Source organism: Agelaius phoeniceus, chromosome 21, assembly GCF_051311805.1.
Source record: "Agelaius phoeniceus isolate bAgePho1 chromosome 21, bAgePho1.hap1, whole genome shotgun sequence".
Lineage (NCBI taxonomy): Eukaryota > Metazoa > Chordata > Aves > Passeriformes > Icteridae > Agelaius > Agelaius phoeniceus.
In genome coordinates this window covers 7,514,283-7,533,712 of record NC_135285.1, presented here as the reverse complement: position 1 = coordinate 7,533,712, position 19,430 = coordinate 7,514,283, and the positions used below count along the sequence as shown (strand labels likewise).

The window sequence follows — 19,430 nt, the reverse complement described above, 5'->3', positions numbered from 1 at the left end:
GTCAGTGTGAGCTGGGACTGTGCTTTTCAGGGCCGGGGCTAAGCTGGGAACAATTTTAGCTGCCTGATTTTGGAGGCAGAGGTGGGACGGCAGCGGGAGCAGAGCAGGGATGACAAATGCAGCCCCCGCCCCGTGCAGGGAAAGTTGCATTTCTGGTTGTCTGAAAGCTTTAACACACTGTAATACTGGTAATTAATGGAGTTACAGTCCTGACCAGCCCACTGGAATCCCCTGGGAGCCACCAGGAGGGTGATGGAGACAGCAAATGTAAGTCGGGAAGTTGAAAAGCTGCAAACAAAGGGGCTCTTCTACCTGGGCGAGCAAGCCAAAGCTCTTGATTAAAACCAGTGTTATTTTTCAGGCTGGTTTGCTCTTTATGGAGCAATGCAAGGTTCACTGTGTTTGCTTTGAGGGTTTTTATCCCCCCAGCCTGGGAGTTACGCTATTATTTTTAATCAGGTTTCACTTGTAAGATTTTTAGGCACAAACCTCGTGTTGGTTTGCTTAAACAAATCAAACTAGAGATATTTCCCTTGATATTGAAGTTTTCTTAAAGGCTGTTGCTGGAAATCTAGTAGTAGATCCCACTTTCATTTATCTTTGCTACTTCAAATAAATGTGAGTGGGAAAGTCAGTGTAATTTATTTTATCAAGTACAAATGGTTAAAAAAGAAAATATTCTCCGAAATGCAGGTTCTGTCTAATCTGTACAATGCGAGCAGCCAAGCAAGAACAAAACAATCCCTGAAAGATGACAAAAGCTTCTGAAATCCAATAATTAGGCATAAGAGCATCTCTAAGAATTTGCATGGAAAGCAATCTGCCCTTGGGGAAAGTGTGGTAAAAACTCCCAAAAATCGGGAGCTGAAAACGCTGGTCTCTGTGACTGCTGACAACTGCTCTCTTTGCTCTACATTCTGCACTCCAAAAGAGGAGAATGATTGCGGGAAAGGTTTAAAAATAAAGAGTGTTTAACCTTTTCCTTGGGCAGCCACCAACTGTTTGCCTGCCCAACGCTCTCCTGTCCAGCACTGAGTCCCCTCCAGCTTTTCCCTTGTGCTCAAGGCACTTTGTGGTGCCTCTTCCAGAGAAGGAGAATTTTTGTTGGTGCTGGAGTGGGAAGCTGAGGTTGGAGAGGAAAGAGGGCAGAGATGTTCCTGTGCTGTTACAAGTTTCATCTGCTCTCAGCCTGCTGGGTTTGGTGTCCCTGGAGCAGGGTTGGTGGGTTAAGGACCCTGCACTGGGATTTGGGGTATCCCTGGTTTTTTCTGTGGTGTCTTCAATTTGAATTAGTCTGAAAATCATCTCTTGGCTTAGTGTGGTTTGGGGGCAGCGCTAAAACAGGCAGTGGCTCTCCCCCAAAGTTTCTTAAATCTTTCTGAGGATAAAGCCTGAGTTTTAGGTTCATCATAAAAATTCATAGCCTGCAGCAGCTCTGGGTGCACTGTGAATGTATGGATCCATTTGTGACCCATTTCATTTTAGTTTTTTTCCTATCCTGCCTACATCCTCTCATCCTTTGGCTTAATTTTTGTTTTTACATCCCCACCAACAAGGGCAAGAGGCTGTACAGATGTTCTCTGCTCTGACAGCACTGCTATTAGGGTCACAATGCAACAATTTGGTCTAACCATTATTATTGTGCTGGCTGACTTCAATAATGCACTTTTAAATCAAAGAGCCTTTGAAGCTTTATTTCCATTGTATTAGACAAATAAACATAGAAGATTTTCACAAACATAAAAGGCATTCACCTTGTAATGTTTCTGGGCTTATTAGTCTCACCAATTTGCATTGTTTTGTTCACATAAAGGATCAAAATGCCCTTTTGCTTGATTTTACATCCTGCCTGTGGATCTTGGGAGTGAGCAGCTCCCCAGGCCCGTGCTGCTGGGGCTGTCCCTCTGCCTGCTGAGTCACAGCTGGCACTTTGGAGCCTCTGCTCAAACAACCAGGAGGAAAAACCCACTACTTCTATTCATACAGAATGTTTGCTTGCCTCTTGGAAATACCTTCTTTATTTCAGCAGTGCCTGTGCAAAATATGGGAGGGCACTAAAGCTCATAAGGAGTTTAATTTTTAGTGTACCAAATAATTCATTTAAAATCTTAAATGAGTTCATGCTGAGAAGAAAACCCTTAGAAGTGAGAGCATTGGAAGGAAAGCTCAGAACCAAACCTAATGATTATTTGACTAACCAGCCCTTCATTAGTTTATTTCTCTAATGAATTATTGAGGCACTGCATTGCCATCTCAGAATGCATTTTTAAAAGCACAACACTAGTCTTAGATTGCAAAAATATAATAGTACTTGTGATATAATAATAATAGCAATAAGCACACAAAATGCTGCATAAACACTAATTAAACCTCAGTGTCTCCAAGCAGCAAGCACAGAAGGCAGGATGTTCAGCACATGCAGTGATTTGAGGTAAAGAGAATAATTAAAACCAAATAAAACAACCTTATTCCAAATACAGCTCGTGGTACTTGTGGCTGCTCTGTCTGTGAGAGACAGAGAAACTGAACTCTGCTCTCTGCCCAAGTTTCCAATAAAGGCATTGATCCCAAATAGCTGTGAGCAGGTTTGGGTTAGGGGAGGGAACTGAGTCATTGAAATCATCAAAGCCAACACCTGAGGGAAGCTCCCCAAACCCTGACAGGGCTGTGATCAGCAGTTTGGCACTGGGGGGGTCTTGGTTCAGATCCTGGCTGTGGCTGGAGCCCCAGGTGCCTTTGGGGAGCAGAGGGACCTCCCTGGGCTGTGTGGGTGCTCTGTGCAAAGGAAATGATTTTGCTCCTGTCAGTGCCATTGCTCATCCCTGCCGAGTTCACCTTGGCTCCTCCTGGTCAGGCTGGTGCCAGAAGAGATAAAGAAGATGAGTGGATTTGGAGAGAATGTTAAAAAAATAAAAACCCAAATCGCCCAGGAAGCTGAGGGTTAAAGGCTCAAAGATGAAGCACAGCATTCAGATGTAAAAGCCCTGTTGCAGCCATAGTCCAGGTCAATAATAAAAGCTTCAGAGTGATGGAAAACCTGCCCTGTCAGGAATTTCTATTCCAAGAGAAGTTTGTGATGATGCAGTTTATCACAGCAGCTCCAAGTTGTAATATTCTTTTTCACACCATGCACTTGTCCAGCTTTGTCTCTTGCTTAATTACAGCTTTTTCTTTTCTTTTTTCACTGCGACAAATTTTTAGTTCGACAAAATGGCCCCACTTGCTTTTGTAGTGTCCATCCTAGGGATCTTTCCAGAAATCAAAATGATTTTGCAACAATTGTCAGCAGTGCCTTGCTCTGTGACAGTCAGCTCAGAAATACTTCATTGTGAGCTTCAATAGGCACAAAAGGAAAAAGAAAAACGGGCCTGGTGATTTCTGCCTTTACTTGGTGCCCACACAGGGAGTGGAGTCCCTCGAGTAACAGGGAGCAGGCTCCTGGGTGAGCCCAGGGAAAGCTCTTCTGTTCATCCCCTTCACCCACCAAAAAGGGCATTTCCTTCTCCTGGCCTGGCTAATCTTTCCTTTGCTGGGAATTCCAAAGCCAAGGCTATCAGTGTGCCACGTCCTGTGGGTTTTTGGTGCTTTTTTTATTATATATTCTTCTTCTGGAGATCATAGCAGCTGAAATTTTATTGCCTGAATCCTGTAGCTTCTGTTCAATCTCATTTGGAAGAAAAAAGAAAAACTTTCAGCCCTCGGGGCTGTAGAGGAAAGCTTAGGAAAATGAACCCTAAATGCCCTGGCATTCAGACCAATAAAGACAGCCTGGCATCAGTTGTCATGTAAATAACAAGCTTGTAAAATAAACACTGCACATTCCAGCGGTTGCTTGTTAAATCTGCTTCTCCTGAAGTCTGCACTGGGACCTGGTGCCAGCCTTTCCTGGCCAGCAGAGCAGCAGCACCATCCTCCTCCTCCTCTTCCTCCTCAGAACTGCCAGTTTGGAAACAACCTTTCCATGTTGGGAGCAGCAGCAGGGCCTCTGAAGATGAGCCAGATGCTTCTCAGGGCTTTTCCTGGAGAACAGTTCCTGCTCCCTGCCTGGCCCCTGGCTCCACCTGGACAGGTAAGGGGATGCTTTGGCACGTGGGGCTGGATTTCCCATTTACCTTCATACAAAAATCCAACTCCTTGCTGGTGACAATGACTTTGTCAGTGATACCTTGAACTTAATTATACCATATTATACAGAAGATGTTAATCTAAATGTAATCAAACTGCTGTGGGCCTCTATTTCTGAAGGCTGTGTTGAGCTTTCCAGGGTTAAGTGTTGTAAACTCTTATTTCCTGCCCAGAGCTGGTTTATTTTTGTAACACAGGAGTTTTCAGTAAGTTTGTACTGGAAAAGTGCTTGGCTAAGGCTTTTACTGGTGAAAACAGACCAAAAATGCTTTGCTCAGATTTTTACTGGCATCAGTAGATGAAATGCTTTCCTCAGTTTTATGCTGCAAGCAAATATATACTGATAACTAAATTAACTCCTTGATTAATTAAAACACAACATACATTCTAGCATTCATCCCTAGAAATGTTTATGTGAGAAGGTGATGGTTTTATAGCCAGAGTGTGTGGGTGAACACGTCCTGTGGGGAGGCTGGGGCTGGGCAGAGTGAGGCAGGAGGCTCAGCCTGGGCAGGGATCTTGTTTGGATATGTGATGCCATATTCAGAACACACATGAAATAACTCAGAGAGAAAGAAGGATGTCCTTTGGCTGCTGCAGAGTAGATTTGTTACACTTGCACCATGTTTTGGAGTCCAAGTGCTGTCTGGAGGAGGATCAGGGACTAAGTGTCCCATCCATCTCCACTGCCCTCAGGTTCTTGTGTATTTGCTGCCCAGAGACCCTCCCTGGCAGCTGTTGGAGCTGTGTGTTCCTCATGCCCTCCCTCGGCTGCCAGCAGCACTCCTCCGAGCTGCGCTTGGCTCCAAACCTTTTGTCCTTTTCTCCTAAACCATCTTTGTGTCCTTCAGGGCTGGGACCTGCTGGCCATCCTCTCCAGAGGCTGCCCTGGGGAGGGGGGGATTCCAGGCTGCAGCTGGAAGCAGCAGGAGGAGGAGGAGGAGGAGGAGGAGGAAAGGCAGAGGGCTGATGCTGTCAGTGTGTCGCGTTTGTGCAGCAACTGCCACCCCACCCCTGTCACCTCCGGGCAGAGGGAGACCCTGGTGAATGCAGCACTCCCCGGGGCAGTGAGGGAGGGCTGGGGGGCTGCAGTTTGCTGCACAAACTCCGGCAGAACCCACCATGAAGTGTAACAGAACCCACCATGAAGTGCAATTACTGCCGGTTCCAAGAGTGAAAGCGTCCCTGTTATCACCCTGCTCACTCCATGCTCAAGGATTGCACCGGGTGGATGCAAATCTCACATCCCTCCTGCAAAGAAGCCTTGAGAAAACAGAAATTGTCCAGAATGCTGAAATTGAACACTACCTTTTCCTTCTAAAACTTGCTCCAAGTTTAGTTTCACCAGATCGCAGGAATCCAGATTGTCTCTTAATTTATTAAAACATTAATTTAAAATTGCTCAGAATTCCCAGTGCCAGGATGCTCTGCAGGAGTTCTCCTTCCCATCAAACTTCGGGGATCCAGAGGAAAGAAAGAAATAAAGTGGAAGGTGTGGGTTTGAACAAGTACATCAGAACCACCTGATGTACAGCTTTTTTTCTCTGCCTAACAAAATCCCCCAATAAATTTTTAGATTTACGAAAGGATTCAACCCTGCAAAGCCTCACATTTCCAGTGACGCTCCAAATTCCCGAATTTTACCGACTTCCAAGCCTGCCGGTGCCAGGTGCGATTACGAGGGGGAAGCCAAGAGCCGAGCTCCGGCTGGAAAGGCGCGGTTTAAGAGGACAAACGAGGCTTGGGAGCCGGGGTTGCTGCGGCCGGGGAAGGGCGAGGAGAGCGCTCGGTGCCCGTGCGGGAGCGCGGGGCGGGCTCGGGGCTCGCCCGCTGCCGTTCTGCGAGTGCCATCCAGGGGACGAGAGCGGCATTTCAGCTGCTGCTCGGGACAGCCTGGCCGGGCTGGGCGGCGAGGAGGAGGAGGAGGAGGAGGAACCCACCCCGGTGAGATGGTTGAAAGCTTGACGAGCCGCACGCCCAGCTCAGCCAGGGCACGGGCAGGGATGGGAGTGGGAATAACGAACTGAGACGCGCCGGGAGTTTGGGGAGGGAGAAGTGATGGGGAAGATGGAGCAGGAAAGCCTTATAAATATGATTGGCTGGCAAAAGGTTTTGAGAATATGGGAACTATAAGCGAGATTTAAATGAAAGCAAGCTTTGAGATCCCTCAGTTACTGAACAACTGGAAAACAATGGTGTGGCCGGCTGAAGGTGATGCCCTTTTGATGGAACAACACCCTCTGCTTGCAGACAGCTCCAAGGGTCAGAGCAGACCCTACAGCTTGGCAGAGGGGCCCAAAGAGGAGTTTGTAGGGTTTAAAATGTAACACAGAACAGTAATGTAATGATTCTTATAGGCTGCTATAGGATTTGTATCTTGTACTAGATTGGTCAGTGAGAATCAGAATATTCAACACAGAAGAAGATTTATTGTATTGTAACGGGAACCTCGCTCTCTTACCCTTTTACACTCTTACCTTTTTTACTCCCTTACTCTCTTACCCTCTCATCCTCTCTCCCCTCTCTTCTCTCAGGCCTGCTCCAGCTGTGCCTGCAGCTCCCAGCAGGGCCCTGCACCCAGGCCCTTTGCAATAAACCCCAAGTTCCCAGCCCTGGCTGCAGAGATCTCTGCTCTCTGTCTGTCCTGACCGTCCTACCCCCCTGACGCTCCTACAGAGTAGAACCTCCAGAGCAGGTCTAAAAATGCGAATTACAGAACCACAGATTCACTTAGGGTGGAAAAGACCTCCAAAATCATTGATCCCAGCCTGTGACCCATCAGCACCTCGTTGCCCAGAGCAGGGTGCTGAGTGCCAGCTGTTCCTTGGACTCCTCCAGAGCGGTGACTCCAAACGGCCCTGGGCAGCCCCTTCCAAGGTCAGTGTGATTTAGGTGGGTACAGTTTGTGTGACACAAACTCAGGGACCCCTCTGCTGTCTGGGGATGAAGAGCAGCCCCAGTGACATCTCAGTTCCCCGTCCACGAGTTCTTCCCAGGCCTCGGGACTTGGGGAAACCCTGGCAGGGAGAGCCCATCCTGCTCTGTGCCCATCACCGGCTGGGGGCCGCTCGTTAAGGAGCAGCGGGGAAACACAATTTCCTTGTCATATAAACCAGTGTGGGGAGGAAAAAAACTGATTTTAACGGCTTTAAGGGGAAACTTTTCTGCTGTGGAGCTGCCTTCGGTGACTGTGACCCTCACCCTCCCCGCTACCTGTGGGACGGGAGGCGGCCCTGGCGATGGGATGGGGGCTCGGGGGCGGAGGGAACGGGGATCGCGGGGTCGCGGGGCTCACCTTGATGATGAGCGGGTTGCGCAGCATGCTGAGCCGGACCAGCCCCAGCCTCTCGTTCTCCGTGCCCGGGCCCGCCTCGGCCAAGGTCATGGGCCGCCGCCGGGGCCCCGCTCTGCCGCCCGCCATGGCGCTACCGGGCCGGGCGGCTCTGGCCGGTGCCGGTCCTGGTCCGGGAGCCGGCGGGGAGTCTCGGCTGTCCCGGTGCCGGGGCTGTCTCGGCGGTGCCGGTGCCGATCCCAATCCCGGGGGTCTCTGCACGGCCCCGGTGCCGGTGGCGGTGCCGATGCCGATCCCGGGGCTCTCTGCACGACCCGGTGCCGGGGCTGTCTCGGCGGTGCTGATGCCGATGCCGATCCCGGGGCTCTCTGCACGGCCCGGTGCCGGGGCTGTCTCGGCGGTGCCGCGGGTCTCTGCACGGCCCGGTGTCGGTGCCGGTGCCGGGGGGTTCTCCCACCGAACTCGCGGCTCGCGCGGCGGCGTCCGTCTCCAGGCAACAAGCGGTGCGCCGCTCTGATGGCTCCGGCTGGGGCCGCTTCCGCCGGCGGAACGGATGGGCCGGGCGCGGTGCGCGGGGGGCCGGCGGCGCGGGCGCACACCGCGTGGAGGTAGTGGAGGACCGGCGGGGCCGGGAGCGCTGAGGGGTGGCGGGGCCGTGGCGGGGGATCGCGGGCTCCTCACAGCTCGGAGTTGCCGAGAGCGGTGTGGGAGCGCGGGGAGCCTCCCTCGGTAGCCCCGGAGCGGCGGGGTCCGGCCCGGCCGCGCTCAGCCGGGGTTTCTCGGTGTCTGGGCCTAGGGGCGAGCTGTGGTTTGAGCTCCGCGGAGCTTTCGGGGCCACTCGGGGAGGGGATGCCCGGGACCGGCCGGCGGTGCGAGCTGCCCTGGGGATGCGAAATTCAAGGGCGCGTGTTCAAACGTGCCCCGGGGTGTTGCGCGGTGAGTGTTTTGTATGTGCTGGATATAGAAAATGTGCTAAAAATGCTTCCTGCCCTCTCTGTGTGCCTGAATCCTCCCGGTAGGGCTGAGCTCGGCCCCTCAGAAACTTCTAATCAGATAATTTGGGGTTTAGTGCTCATGAGTCTCATGTTTCTTTGTTGCTTTTAGCTTGGTGCTGTTTCAGTGCTGAAAGCTGAGTTGAACGTAATAGTCAGACTTTGCTCAGCTATTCAAAATCAAAACTAATAGTTATTAAATTAATTAAAGTGTTTTTTGTTGTTGTAGGAAAGCACTTTGAAGGCTGGGGACAGCTGTAATGCACATTTGTTTGACAAAGAAGGCATCAGCTTTTCCTAGGCACTTTACAAAACTAACTGGATTGAAAAGTAAGAGTCTAAGCTAAAATTGAGGTTTTAATTGTTAAGGTTTTGGGTGGGTTTTGTGCTTTTTGTTGGGTTTTTTTTGGGGGGGTGTTTTGTTTTAAACAAAACCAGTTTTACAATACTTCAATAAAACTTCTCTCTTTTACTTAAGAGAAAAAAAATGAAAGACAAAGCACATGTAGGTGATTTTCAAGTCCAGGATTTCGTCAAGAAGAAGAAAAAGAAGAAGAGGAAACCAAGTGAGTCCAACAACAACCACGAAAATGCTGAAAGCGTGGAAGATGCAGAGCCTGGCCACGCTTCCCCAGTGCTCTTTGAAGATGCAGCAGCACAGGCTGGGGAGGGCAGGGAAAAGAAGAAAAAACGGAAAGAAAAGGGTGAGAAGCAGACTGTGCTGGATAAATACTTTGCGAAGGTGGAACACGAGATCAGCAATGGGACTGGAGCAGCTGCTTCCCTGAGGAAGAAGAGGAAGAGGAAGGACAGCAGCCACGAGCTCAGCGATGTCAGCTGTGTCTCTGTGAATGAGGACTGCCAGGAGGGGGCTGCTGCTGATGTTTACTTTAAAAAACACAAGAAGAAAAGGAAAGAGAAGCATCCTGAAGAGGATGAGGTGTGTGAGCTGCCTCCCTCTGAGGAACAAAGCAAGGGCCACAAAGAGAAATCCAAAAAGAAGAAGAAGAAGAAGAGGAGAGAGGGCAGTGGCCAGGAGGACACAGATGGAGCAGCTGAGGCACCGCTGTCACCCTCAGGGCAGGACAGGGGGTGGCCTTGCCCTGCAGGTGAGGATGGAGGCTCTGATGCTGCCTCTGCCATTGCTGAGGTCTCCATGGAGCTCCCTGCAGGTTTCTCCACCCCCAGTAAAGCAGCTGGAGGAGCTGAGAGGACTCCAGCACTTGCTAGAAAGCTCTGTAAGAGCAGCCCTTATGTCATGGAAGAAAGCTCTTCAGACTCTGATGTGATGTAAGTTCAGGTTCTGTTTGTGGGGTTTTTTCCTTCCTCCACTCCCCAAATACATTCTTTTTGTTATTTGGCCTCCAGGTTTATCTTCATTGTGTTTTGAGTGTGTTTTGGAGAAAAACTTTGAATTTACACAGCATTTGTGATGTTAGAGACCAGCTTTAAAACCTCAGTTTGCTTGTGGAGATCCAACAATTTTTAAGAACACAGTGTAGGCTCTTTTCTCCTCTTTTAAAACTGTAGGTATAGAAATAACTTACCTGCAAACAATGCACATTAAAAAAAAGAAAAGTGGGGGGAAAAGAGAAGGATTTAATTTGTTGAAGTTGATATTATAGTGACCATGTGCATTTTAAGCAAGCAACTAGTAAGGTCAGCTAAACAATTGAATGTTCTGTGCAAATAAATGCTCATGTAAGTAGTTCTCGATGCCTTTGCAGTGTCTAGAAAACAAAACAGTAGCACTAGTAAGAAAGAGACAGATGGAAAAAATCTGTGGGCCAGTGCTAGCAGGAGACATTATTTCTTCAGTGTGCCCATGTGTGAGAGTTTTGTGGATTTTCAGAACTTCAGAAAGCTCCTTGATTATTGTAAGTACAGAAATTTGGAAATAAATTACAATTACTATGTTAAAAGGTTAGAAATGCAAGGTAGTGGATGTGTGAAGTATTTTTTGTTCAGTAATTAACAAATATGTTAATTCTTGTAAATGTAGAGATGTTAACAACATCTTTGGTTTGGAGCTCTAGTGGTGTATTTTATTTTAGGCCTTTTTTTGTTTGTTTTATATCAGGACACCAAAAGCTTTGGCATCACAGCAGAACAATTCCTTTGCTGAACTGGCAGCCTCTGATGAGGTCAGTGTGGATGGTGAGGAAGGCCTGGACTCTGCCATGATGTCATTTGTGGATTTGGATACTGCAAGACAAGAACTGGAGGAGTTTATTCCTCATGTGAAGAATATATCAGACAGTTCAATCAAGAAAATGGCTGGAAGAGACCTAATGAGGTTTAAGGAGTTTAAAAAACAGGGTGAGCTCTCTGAAATCCTCTTGCAGTGAGGAAGGACTGTGCAGCTGTGCTGATGTTTGCACAGAGGCAGAAGTCTCTTGTGTCGTGTCTGTTGCACCCCCAGTCTGGTTCACTTTATTCCATTGATGCATTTTCTGTTTCTCTGTTTTGTAGCATCTGCTTCCACATTGGCAAATTTCAGTCCAAACTTGTGTGTTAATTGCTGATTCCCAGCTGGTTTGGTCTCTTTCAGTTTTCTCTTTTCCCCTCTGAATTTGTTGACACCTGAGATATGCAAGAGATGGTACTTGAGGTTTGACTTGTTTCTTTTTTAAACCTTTTCTATATTTTAGGTATGGCTGTCAGGTTTGGCAGATTTACCCAGAAGGAAAATAAACAAATCAAGAAAAACGTTGAAGAGTTCTTAGCACTTACTGGAATAGACAGTGCTGAAAAACTTTTGTTTACCTCGAGGTATCCAGAAGATAAAGACACCATCCATCGCCTGAAAACAGAACATCATTTTTGTGAAAAAATCTGTGAGTATTCAAGTTCATCCTCAGACAGCTGAATGTTGCATTCTACAACCTGGTGATATCATGGCATATTCTGTAAAATAATTTTTATTGAGAAGCACTGATGTTGGTAAATTTGGTGAGAAAAGATGGTGTAATTGATAATCTGCACAGTCAGTCCACTGTTCTTATTATCTGGTCTCAAATAGGAAGAGTTTAGAGATAAAATATGGTCAAGACCAGTAAAGACTTCCAGAGATGCATTTGGGCTTTATGGCTTTAAGTGTATTATTTGCTAAACTATAATTAAGGATACCAATGGCAGCTGTGAGTGATTAAGTCCTGTCTGAAACTGTCACCAATAAATAGGTGGCAGGTGCAGGACTGAGGAGGGTGGAGGAAACTGAGCCATGCAAGACATGGGGATGTCCTCAGTGCACCAGGAGCTTTATTCTGTGTGTTTGGTGACATCTCAGGCAAGGCAGAGTAAAGGACAGCCTGTCATGGATCAGGATGCAGAGATCAAACTACAGATTTGTTCCTCTGTGGTTATTTCAGACACACAATCCTTCCCTCTGCATTGGCACATTTCCCTGATGTTGACTTTCATTCCAGTCTGGGAGTTTGCTCCTGGCCTGGGAAGATTTGGCAGAAAGTCTCATTATTTCTGTGCCTTGCAGTCCCCTCTGCTGGGCACTGCTGCACAGGGTGATTGTGTGTTCCCAGGGGTTGGTCTCTGGGGATTTTCCTGCAGCAGAGATCCTCACTTGGTTTTTGCTGATGTCCTCAGTGCCTGATTTCCCAGCTGGGACAGTCTGTGACACCCAGGGTGTGCTCAGCTCCTGCCTGGTGGCTCTCATGTCTCTCTTTAATGGGAGTGTTCAGCATCATGCCAGTTAAATTTTCATCACACCTGGATCAAATGCACAGCCAGCCCATGCAGTTTGTAGCTGCTGAGTGGAAAGAATTTGGTGCTGACAGCATGGCCATGAAAATGTGTGATGTTGGGTTTTGGGGTTTGTTTCATTTTGGCCTCACCACTGTTAGAAATGTTTGTTAAAAATGATCCTTTACCTTCCAGCTGAGGGCATTCCCCGGCCCTGGAGGCTGATCTATTATCGAGCAAGGAAAATATTTGACCCAAATAATTATAAAGGAAGGTAAGGGAATACTTTAAAAGTGTTTCTGAATGCTAATATCAGTCTGTGTTGATTATTTGTAAATTAAAAATGGATTCAAATGAAGATCCTCTCTCCCATTTGTGCCAGTTAGTGTCACTTGATTGATAGCTCATTTTCCCTTTTTGAGTCCTCTGTTCTAAAATGTGACTTGAAGTGATAGTGGTGATTAACACTGATCACCTGCAGATGTTACAGCTTGAAATGGTTTGAAATTACAGCTGAAGCTGTGCCCATTTCCTCAACCAGGTATACTAAAGAAGAAAAAGAACAATTAAAGAAGTATCAAGCTCTGCATGGCAATGATTGGAAGAAGATTTCTGAGTTGATGTCCCGTTCTAACCTCTCAGTTGCTAGGAAATTCTCTGAAATCAAGTCAGGTATGGAATTTTAAGAAAAACAATTAATTTTGTGTAATATTATGTGAACTATACAATGTAGGTACCTTAAACATAAGGAAAAAGTCTTTCAAGTATGGGGTCTTTAATTAATTAATTGATTTGTAGTGGTGGTCTTCTTCTTCTTCTCACCACTGATTGCATTTTCATGTGGAAAGGTAAGAAAGATCTCTGAAAGAAAATAGAAAAAAGTGGAACAAATATGACTCCTTATTAACAGAACTAGCATCTAAAAAAGATGGTTTCATGGGGAGGGCAGAAGGAATTTGGCAGCCAGGTTTAAAAAGAACATCTGGAGATCAGACTGTTCTTTAGTGTTTGGGCTGAACTCTCAAGCTTGGTATGCAGAAAAGTTTCTAGGATGTGTTAAGAAGTTGGTCCTATAAATAAAAATCATGCAAAGTGAAACATTTGCTCTTTTGCCTTTTTTTCACTAATCATTCATGATAAATTATGCCTTAACCTGGTGGGTTTTCAATTTTAGCTGTTAACTATGGTCCTTGGACAGAGGAAGAGACCCAGAAGTTAATGAATGCAGTGAAGGATGTGATGAGGAGAAAACTGACAGCAGAAAATCCAAGTTCTGTTTCCTCCCTGGAACAGTCAGACACAGATCTCTGGGTTGACCGTGAGCAGCTGTACCAGCCCCTGCCATGGACTGAGATTGAAACCCAAGTGGGAAGTCGATACTGGAGACAATGTAAACAGAAATGGTGAGGGCCTGGACTAAACTGGGATGGTAAAATGTGTACTGGGGTGTGTTTCTTCTGCAAAACCTGTGTTTTGTACCATGATGATCCTTTGGTAGGACAGGTAAGAGATTGCAGAGCAGAGCAGAGGCATTGCAGATGAATCTGAGAGAAATAACTCCTTGCTAGCTGCAGCAAGTTTTGTGTCTGCTGTGATGGCAAAGCCTGGTTTCTGTCTGCTGTGCTGAGGCCTGAGCAGCAGAGTTGACTTCCATGCTGAACCCTGGGCACTGTGACTAGCACCAGCAGTATTACTGAGCTAAAAATAGATGATTGAGACTCTTATGCCAGCTGTTTAACACCAAACCAGCTGCTTCAGAAACTTTCACATAACCTTGTGTACTTATCTGCAAGAAATGTATCATTTTGAGAAACTTTCCCAACTGGCAGGAATAGCAGCTTCTTTGTTGGGTATTTTAGGGGAAACCCTCCCAGCCAAGGCCTGGGCCCCTGCTGGCTGGGAAGTGTGCCATCAGATCCAGGTGTTCCGTGCTAAAAATACAATCAAGTCACTTTGACTTGCTGATTAGGGGCCTGTAAAAGCTGGACCCACTTTTGGGGCAAATTTGGAGACCTCACCTAGGGGTGAACACACTGTGGAGGATTTTCCAGTTGCTGGGAAGGGTTCTCCAGGTCCTGCCTGTGAAATGGGGCTCCCCAGTGACTGGATCTGGATGATGGTAAAATATTGAAGCAATTGGTGATGTATCTTTCTCAATCACTATCCCATGATTAGTGCACTCTTATTTTTGCTTGTTGCTAAAGTTAAGTGTATAGTTTTATTGAATGTATCATTTTACTTTTTTGTTGCCTTAATATTCATAGTAAAATTAAGACCATTCTTTCCATTGAGACTGTGTCCCTTCAATCCCCCCTGTCACTTGGCAGAACACTGCCCCTCTGTGACAGCAGCAGCATCTTGATACTTAGAATTTCTTGAAATGACAGAAACGTGGTTTTGTGTGTTTTCAAAGGAATTCAATTTTAACAAGCAAATTGACCAGAGGGCAGAAGTTGCTCAGAGGGAGCAATGGATTACGGACCAAGATCACCCTTATTAAAAGGTACAGTCCTGAGCACTGGGGTGTTTTTTATCTCCCACTGTCTGAGCTGTGCTTATAAAAGTTGGCAGGGTGAGAACAGCCTGCTTGCAGCTTGATACATGTTTTGTAATCATCCTTTCTGTGGACAGAATGTTCTATAATTTCTGACTGGGGGAGCTGGGAGCACTGAATGATGTCTTGAGTTCTGCTTGCAAACTGCTTCTGTCTCACATTCACAGGTTGTATGAAACAAAAGCAGAGGATGCCAGTGAAGTGAACTGGGATGAGCTCAGTAGTGCTATTGGGTAAACCTCCCTTCTTTCTTTTTATGGATACAAAGGGTAGTGAAAGCAGAGCAATCAAAGTTCTGATACCTTTACCACTGTAGGAAATGTTCAGTTTGGAAACGTTACAGTTGCATATCCTGGCACAGCACTGAGCAGGAGGCCCTGAAACCCTTAATGTTCCAAATACTGGGGTGTGGTGTATCTGTGCTTCCAGATGTTCATCAGCTAATGGGAAAAATTATTATTTGATATTATGGGTTAATTATTATTTGAATAATAATTTCTACCTAAATCTAAGCTGGGGTTTGACTAGCATCACTCTCAGGAATGGATAACTCAGTAACAATTAAAGTTTATGATAGTTCCTTGCAGCACTAATTCTTTGAACTCTTCCCTTTGCAGAGATGTTCCTAGAAACTATGTTCAATCAAAGTTTTATAGGCTAAAAGTGTCCTTTGTCCCTCTCTGGAAAAGAAGGACTTTTTCTGGTCAGTATGTCAGCTGTTTGTATGTGCTCCTTCAGCTTTGGCTTGAATCTCAGAGGATGCATATTCTGGTTCAATTTTTTCCTAATGGGCTAAAATCTTAAGACTTTATACTTATTTTACTAAATGCTTTTTTTTTATAACTTTCAATGTTCACTTCATGCAATTGCTTATGAACCTGTTCTTTTTAATAACTTGGCTTAAAAAGTTTTAAGATTGTGCATTTTAATTTCTCTTTGCATGTTCTGTTATGCCTGATCTCCCTGCAGCCCCTGTGATCAGAACAATGCAGAGATTTTGTGCATTTAACACTGACAACAAAATTTCTGTCTGTGAGATGCTGTTCCTCCACAGATCCAATTAAAACCACCTTTTTTTTTTTTTCTCATAGAAATTATTGATTATCTGTATGAAAAGACACTCCCAGACCTTGAAGAAAAGTTAAGGGAGGAAGAGAAGAAGCGCAGCAGCTTTGACAGTTCAGCAGGCAGGCAGCAGCAGCAGACTTTCAGACTCAGTGACATTTTTGACTCCAGTGATGAGAGTGATTAATTAATTTCTCCTAAAAGCAATGCCTCATTTGCAGATTTAACTGCAAATGGGTCTGGTTGAAAGTGGGTGCAGCTCATCACCTGCAAGTACCAGGCTGTTGCCAAGGGGAAGAGTCAGGATTGGCACCTCTGATTGTCTTGTTTCAGCTTGAAGATTGAGTTAAAGAGAGCTTTTGTGCTACATTTTATTCTATTTATTTTATTATCAGCTCTGGTTTTAGAAGATTTCATGTAAGCATACAAGTTGCTTATACTTTTTTTATTTTTTTGGTGGAGGTGACAATTGCTGTTTTCCCTTCATGAATGAACTTGGTTTTCAGAACTTTTTTTTTTAATTTATGCGACTGAAAAAAGGTTTTCAGTTTGCTTTTAAAACTGTAACAATCAAGTCTTAAGACATCTGTGCTGAAAACAGCACAACTTTTGAGTAGGTTTTTTTTAAACAGGTATCTTATTCTTAAAGGCAACTGATTTTATTTTTGATGCAGACTTAGACTTTTCTCACTCCTTCTAGAGAAAAAAAGACTTTAGTCCATTACTATTCATTGTTTCATGCTAACCAAAACAAGTAATATAAAAGGTTGTATTTATTATTTGGAATACAGAGAAAAAACAGTGTGTATATATATATATGCATACATATATATTTTTATTTTGCCATGGAGAATTTCTACATTTTAATAAGATGAAGTTTTACTTGTGTTTTGTATGATACTTTTAACTCTCTGCCTGAAGGTATTTGTAAATTGACTGAATTAATGTAAAAAGCCCCAAAATATATGTGTAAATTCTTTGTAAAGCTTGCTTATATTTCCCATATGTTGTACTAGACAGTGAAGCAAGAAGATTTAGTCTCTGCTTTTTCAGGGTCATTTTGATAAGTGACAATTTCCCTCTTCAAGTCTAGTAACCATCATTGAAAATCCAGAACTTTCAATGGCTTGAAATAAAGGTGAAATGGCTTGAAATAAAAGTCAAGGGCTTGAAATAAAAGTCACCTTGGAAGGTGACTTACAGCAAGGGATTTTACAGGAAAACTTCCACATTTAACTGTGTCTGCCTTTTGTCTCTCTGAAGACAGAAAGCACCTCTGGGATTTTGTGAGACAGGCACAACCTCCCCTGCAGCAGCCACTGCTTTGAGGGTAAAGTTTTCCAGCCAAGAGATGAAATGAGATGGGGGAAACAAACACACACCACCTCCACCTTGGTCTTTGTGTTGCTTCATGGGTTTTAAAGTTAAAAGCTGAAAAACTTGAATTTCTGAATCTAAAAAGTTTGTCTTTTTCAAGGGTTTTTCTCCCTTGAAAGTGGAGATGCTCTGAATTGTGTGCAGGCAAGAGCACAAACAATGCCTGGTTGTAGAGTCTGTAAAGTAGATCTTGCAAAAATAAACTTCTGTCTCTATGGTGAGATTTTTTTTTTTATTCTTTGCTTTAAAAGAAAACTCTTGTGGCTGAGTGGACTGCACACCTCACTCCAAAGAAAGAAGCAGCAATGTTGTATTGAGTGAAAAGAATCATTTGACAAGAGTTCAATGAATTTGATGGAATTCAATAAAGTTTTAACAGTGGTTTACCAAGGTTCAAAGCTCACCTTATTAATGACTTATTCATTAGTACTAATTCAGCTGCTCTCAGTCACTTCCCAAGGATCTGGTGTGAGTAAGGGATCTCTTGCTCAGGTAAGGGATCCCAAACCTTGGGAGGTTTCCCTGCTCCAGGGCATTCCCCTGGCCTTCAATCTATCTGCAATTCAGAGTTATTAGGGTGAAATTGGTGCTTGTTAATCAGCACTGCAGACAGGGCAGATGCCTTTGTTTTAGCTCTGCTATCTCATTCTCCACTCATTATCTTGCATGTTTGGGCTTCATAACCACCTTTCAAAATACTTTTCTGTGGAACTTTCACTCCCTTGTCAGTGAGCCAGGAGCATTCCAGCTCAAAGGGTCACCTCAGGGCATGAGCTCCTGTTCCTCCCTCCCAGAAACGACCCAGGAAAAATCTTGCTGATACTCCTTAAAAGCAGTTTCTCTGCTAAATAGGAATTGTAAACTTGGAGCCATCACTGCACTGGCTGCTTTGGGCAAACAGACCTGAGGAAAGAGAGGCTTCCATCTCCCTGCAGCCCTGGGAATGGAGCAAGGAGACTCCTTCCTCTCCCTGGCTGAGGTGTGTGCAATCTGTTTGCACAGGGGCCAATAATTGCATGTTGATTATTTCCCAGGTGCTGAAAGGCACAAGGAAGGAGCTTTTCCCTTTGCCATCCTCTTCCCTGGGCCCATGGGCTTACAGGCATGGGGAGGCAGTTCTTTCATGGGGATATTTCAGTATTAACTGCAAACAGAGCAAATTCTGCAGAGGTTTAAAAAAAAACCAAAGAGGCTCCACAGAACGATGAAGAAAATAACATTGACAAAGCTTTGTGTATCAGACTGCATTATAAATAAGAGCATGACAGATCCTTCAAGTGTAAAAGCACCCTAAAAACTTGGGTGTTTCAAGCAGATATGTTGTTTCAAGCATTTCCCTGGCATCTTTGTGACCTGAGTGGTGTTACAGCACAAAACTCTTCAGCTGTGTGGCATTATCAAAGACAGAGACAGGTGAGTTCCAAGGCTGTGTTTGCAGCACTTCAAAGCTGAAGAAGCAGCTGAAGATCAAACAGGGACTTGATTTTTTCACCCCTCTCTCCTGTAAGGTCTTAACCAAGGAGGTGGAGAAAGGTGATGCTGATATAACTTGGGTCAAAGTTACAAGATGCTTATGTAGCTTGAGGTAAAGGACACCAGTATAACCTGAATCATAACTTTCTATACAATGTAATAGCCAGTCTATGGTTAGCTAGTTACTTAAAGCTTAAATAAACAGAAACTTGCCAGGTGAACAATCTCAAAAACAGACAAGCGTAGCTATACTGGGAAGCAGGAGGATGTACAAACAAGAAATTGGCAAATGTAAAGCCAATTAGCCACAAAATGAAGAATTTAGACCACTTAGATTCAGAAAGACCAAGGAACACCATAACTGCACATGGTCTGAAGAGAAAGTTAAGAAGTTCAGATGAGAGGAAGAGCTTGAGCCTTCATCGAAGAAAACCAAGAACACCTAAACTAGGGAGGTGCAAGGCACTACAGAAAAACTATTTATAACCATGAGATAACACGTATAACATCATCACATATGTGCTGGAGCTAATTAAATGATATAACAACATCAAGGAATACTTACTGTATAAATAAACCACAGCACTCGACAAGGGTGACTGAGTGAGGTGGAGAAATCCCCCTCGCCTCCAGCACTGCAATAAACAAATACCTGCTCTGTAGACACCAGTTTAGGGTGGTTTGTTTCCAACCAGTCTTTTCGGCCATCACCTGAGGCGGTGCCCGAGCTGTAACACGGCTCAGGCCCAGCACCGTCCATTCCTGAGGCTGTAACACGGCTCAGGCCCATCCCTGTCCGTCCCTGAGGCGGTGCCCGAACTGTAACCCCGCTCAGGCCCAGCACCATCCATTC

General features: G+C 45.3%; 2 protein-coding genes across 3 annotated transcripts in view; one reads left to right on the top strand and one right to left on the bottom strand.

Annotated features, from left to right (window-relative positions):
- CFAP77 (cilia and flagella associated protein 77) overlaps positions 1 to 8,020 on the bottom strand; it is a 59,093-nt gene extending 51,073 nt beyond the window's left edge. The window contains exon 1 of the mRNA XM_054646582.2: positions 7,421 to 8,020. Coding sequence (XP_054502557.2) covers positions 7,421 to 7,546 — 126 coding nt within the window. The 5' untranslated portion in view covers positions 7,547 to 8,020. The remainder of the gene's footprint in view (positions 1 to 7,420) is intronic.
- Positions 7,989 to 17,496, top strand: TTF1 (transcription termination factor 1). 2 transcript variants are annotated; one of them, XM_077189301.1, is made up of 12 exons: positions 7,989 to 8,025; positions 8,639 to 8,739; positions 8,888 to 9,699; positions 10,490 to 10,728; positions 11,061 to 11,246; positions 12,304 to 12,382; positions 12,650 to 12,780; positions 13,283 to 13,511; positions 14,522 to 14,611; positions 14,830 to 14,895; positions 15,280 to 15,365; positions 15,754 to 17,496. In XM_077189301.1, the coding sequence occupies exons 3-12, from the start codon at positions 8,897 to 8,899 to the stop codon at positions 15,912 to 15,914; spliced, it is 2,070 nt and encodes a 689-aa protein (XP_077045416.1). In that variant the 5' UTR covers positions 7,989 to 8,025; positions 8,639 to 8,739; positions 8,888 to 8,896; the 3' UTR covers positions 15,915 to 17,496. The 2 variants fall into 2 exon arrangements, with proteins under 2 accessions (XP_077045416.1, XP_054502556.2); XM_054646581.2 differs by lacking the exon at positions 7,989 to 8,025 and adding an exon at positions 8,047 to 8,353.
- The last annotated feature ends 1,934 nt before the right edge of the window (positions 17,497 to 19,430 follow it).